General features: G+C 34.7%; 2 protein-coding genes across 2 annotated transcripts in view; one reads left to right on the top strand and one right to left on the bottom strand.

Moving 5' to 3' along the window:
- LOC106878128 (uncharacterized) overlaps positions 1–743 on the bottom strand; it is a 5082-nt gene extending 4339 nt beyond the window's left edge. The window contains exon 1 of the mRNA XM_014927249.2: positions 159–743. Within this exon, the coding sequence (XP_014782735.1) occupies positions 159–711 (553 nt within the window). The 5' untranslated portion in view covers positions 712–743. The remainder of the gene's footprint in view (positions 1–158) is intronic.
- An 18-nt stretch (positions 744–761) lies between these two features.
- The window catches only part of LOC106878127 (cilia- and flagella-associated protein 300), a 205551-nt gene continuing 203135 nt past the window's right edge, over positions 762–3177 (top strand). The window contains exons 1-2 of the mRNA XM_014927248.2: positions 762–807; positions 2231–2355. Of these exons, the coding sequence (XP_014782734.1) occupies positions 2252–2355 (104 nt within the window). The 5' untranslated portion in view covers positions 762–807; positions 2231–2251. The remainder of the gene's footprint in view (positions 808–2230; positions 2356–3177) is intronic.

Here is a 3177-nt window from a genome sequence, read left to right as displayed (position 1 = left end):
ATATATATATATATAATGTATATACGTTCGTAAAGAAAAGTTTAACTGTCTTTAATTTCCCTTAGATTTGTGAGCCTTTGCTTGTAGTTCAGCCATTTTTGATTCCATATCTTTCATCCATTCTTCATACTGTCTCCGCCAAGTTGTTTGCAACTCACTCTTTAATTGTTCCTCCTTCTTACACCATTCCATTTCTTTTTTATTGAGTTCCATCTTTAAATCTGTTACATCATCTTCTAGGGTTTTATTTTGAACGGTAAGTGCCATATTTTCGTCATTCAACTGATCGATTCTTTCGAGCAGAGATTTTATATATTCTGTGTTTTCCTCCTGTTCCTCACCCTCTAACGATATAGAATCGAGATCCACTGGAGAAGTATTTTCTTCATCTACTAATTCTGTTTTCAGTGCCTCGGGACATTTCACCAGATTTTCTTCCGTCTGTTTATCACAAACATTATTCTCTGACTGTGTCTTTGGAGAGGCATCATTAGGTTTTTCTAATTTCGAATTTCTAGCAACGAATGGGTGACCAACACGAAGTATTTCTCTCTCACGTTTCACGATCGTCGTACATTTAGCTCGTCTAAGTTCATCCAACTTTTTCTTCAGACATGCAACTTCCTCTTGCAGATCGTTGACCATTTGCTGAAGTTCAAAAGGTGTTTTCTTTAAAACAGAACCAGGAGCGGCGCTCAAGCGTTGTGACATGTTCCCATAGTAACATGCACACTAAACGAAAGTTACTTCCCTTGTGTCATTATTTGCTTTTTATCGTTGTTGCCGGCTTTAGTTACCTATATTGTGGTATAATATACCCCTTACTCTTCAATTATTTTTTGCATAAGGACACGACCTTATTTCAGAGGTAGATACAGACGATTAGATTGATCTAGTTAATAATGAGTACATATTTTATCGATCCTTGAAGGATGAAAAGCAAGGTAGATTACGGTGGGATTTGAACTTAAACTATAAATTTATGCAACTAAATACTTCCAGGTTACTGACTGACAGAGATGATAGATCACCGGATAACAGCCCATGTGGTATTTAGTTGTGCCCTTTTAGACTTTCGATGCAAATGCTAGCACTATGCTGGGAGGAAGGAACCTTGCTACCATTATTCGATAACTCGATAACTTTTTGTTCCAAAAAGCTGACTTATTTTACCAACCTACATTATTCATAATTGTTAAAATATTTCGATCAACTAATATTAGAGTTGTTTTTCTAGCTTAATTTAAACATCCTTAGAGGAAGTTCCCCCCCCCCCCAACCTTGGTTCTTACTAATTGCTTGGATGATTTTAATTGATCAAAGTTATTCAGTATATGTCGCATAGAAAGTCTGTTAATCCAGACTACACACTCTTACATACAGTTTTGGCTTATGTGGGCTTGTGTGTGACAGTCTATATACATATATAGTGCAGCATGTCAGATGTGAAGTGTTAAATTTCTCCCGTTGTTTTGTCTCATTTGTGTGTATTTGTTGCTATTGCTGTTTAACCTCAAGTTAGTCTTGACCGAGTAGACCTAGGGTCATAAGCGTTCTAGTTATAACTATTCGTCTTCTATATATCGATGACAAAACTTAGATGTCTTTTTTCTTTTTAAGGTGGTGTGTTATTTGAGGGAGATTTTGTACAATTTCTAGAAGAGTAACTAAACAAAGACTTCTGATACATTGCCAGTACAGGCCACCACCAGAGCAGCTCTGCTTTTGTGGTGGATAGAGCAGAGGAGAAGCAACTAGTCCCCAGAATATGCCACCCATTCTAATTGCTACATTATGGTTAGTTTTAGTCTAAGTGATGCTTAACGACTCCTTATAGTTTTATTTTTGAAAATACGTCGTTAACATGCTCACAATTTGACAGGTACTTATTTTATATATTCCTGGATAGGTTTAAAATGAAATTGACTCAGTTTGCTTTGAATTTATAACCTTGAAGCACCAACCTCGGTGTCATTTTTCAACAATCTATTCTAAAATAACAACTACCACCACTGCCACTGTCCACAAGGTCCTTCGCTTCTGTGTTACCGCCATCAGTACCACCACGACGTCCCTCTCTATCAAGCATCCACTACCACCATCACTAAGCTCTCCCTCACCACCCTACACAAGGTTGGTAGATAAGTCACACGTCCAGTCCTTAACCTCAGTAGAATCTTAGGACAATAAGCTAACCCAAACATTTGTGAAGACTTTTTTTTCTTTTAAGATACAAACAAGAATCAAAGAAATGACTAATTCAGAAGAAATCACCTGTTTCACTTTCCGCCATGTGCCTGGGAAAACATTTTCATTCACAGAACAGAAGGATAACTGCGACTTTCTTATGAAATGGTAAGTTTTCTATTTCTCCGTATCTGTCTGTATATGCATATGTACTCACACGTCTGAAAAATTTTTCTACTGTTATTATATTATAACTTTTCTTCAAGTATTGATGCTCAGTTGGAACCATTTCACTTTGATTATGTATTAAATTTTCTTGGGAACTGTTTGGCTCTCAAACAGTATTCATCTTTTTAAAGCTGATATATCGTCAGTATATAGAAAAATCAATATAACTATTTACTTCTTTCAGTTTTATGTATATTTTTATTGATAATAATACATATTTAAGATGAATTGATTTAGAGCAATGCCATATGTATGCCTCGATCACATTTATTATTGAATACATTCATTTTAAAAAGAAATTCGAAAAAACATGTATCTGTAAGTAACTCTCAAAAAGCAGACGATAATTTGGAAGTTTCCATAATATCCTCTAACCTCCCTTAGCAACCGGCATTAAAACATTGTTAAATTTATGCTACTTGCATTAATTTATGCGATAATTCTTTAGTAATTTTCATTAAAATTTCTATAGTGTTTTTTATTTTTCATACTATTCTGGAATCCTCTTTATAGCACTTAGATAAAAACTTTGATAATGTATACGTATTTACTACAAAATGTTCTCGAAACTTCATCGGTAGCCAATGTTAAATCTTTAGTATTTTCAAAAATGTTCTCGAATCTGAGAAATTAAAATTAGGGCTTCTTTAACGATCTTACTTACACATGTGTGCCCCATTCCCTGAATTTGTTTCATATTTAAGATGAATTGATTTAGAGTAATGCCATATGTATGCCTCGATCACATTTATTATTGAATAC

This window comes from Octopus bimaculoides, chromosome 3 (genome assembly GCF_001194135.2).
Source record: "Octopus bimaculoides isolate UCB-OBI-ISO-001 chromosome 3, ASM119413v2, whole genome shotgun sequence".
NCBI classification, from domain to species: Eukaryota; Metazoa; Mollusca; class Cephalopoda; order Octopoda; family Octopodidae; genus Octopus; species Octopus bimaculoides.
Note: the sequence above shows the minus strand (reverse complement) of the source record. Positions and strands in the feature narration are given on the sequence as shown.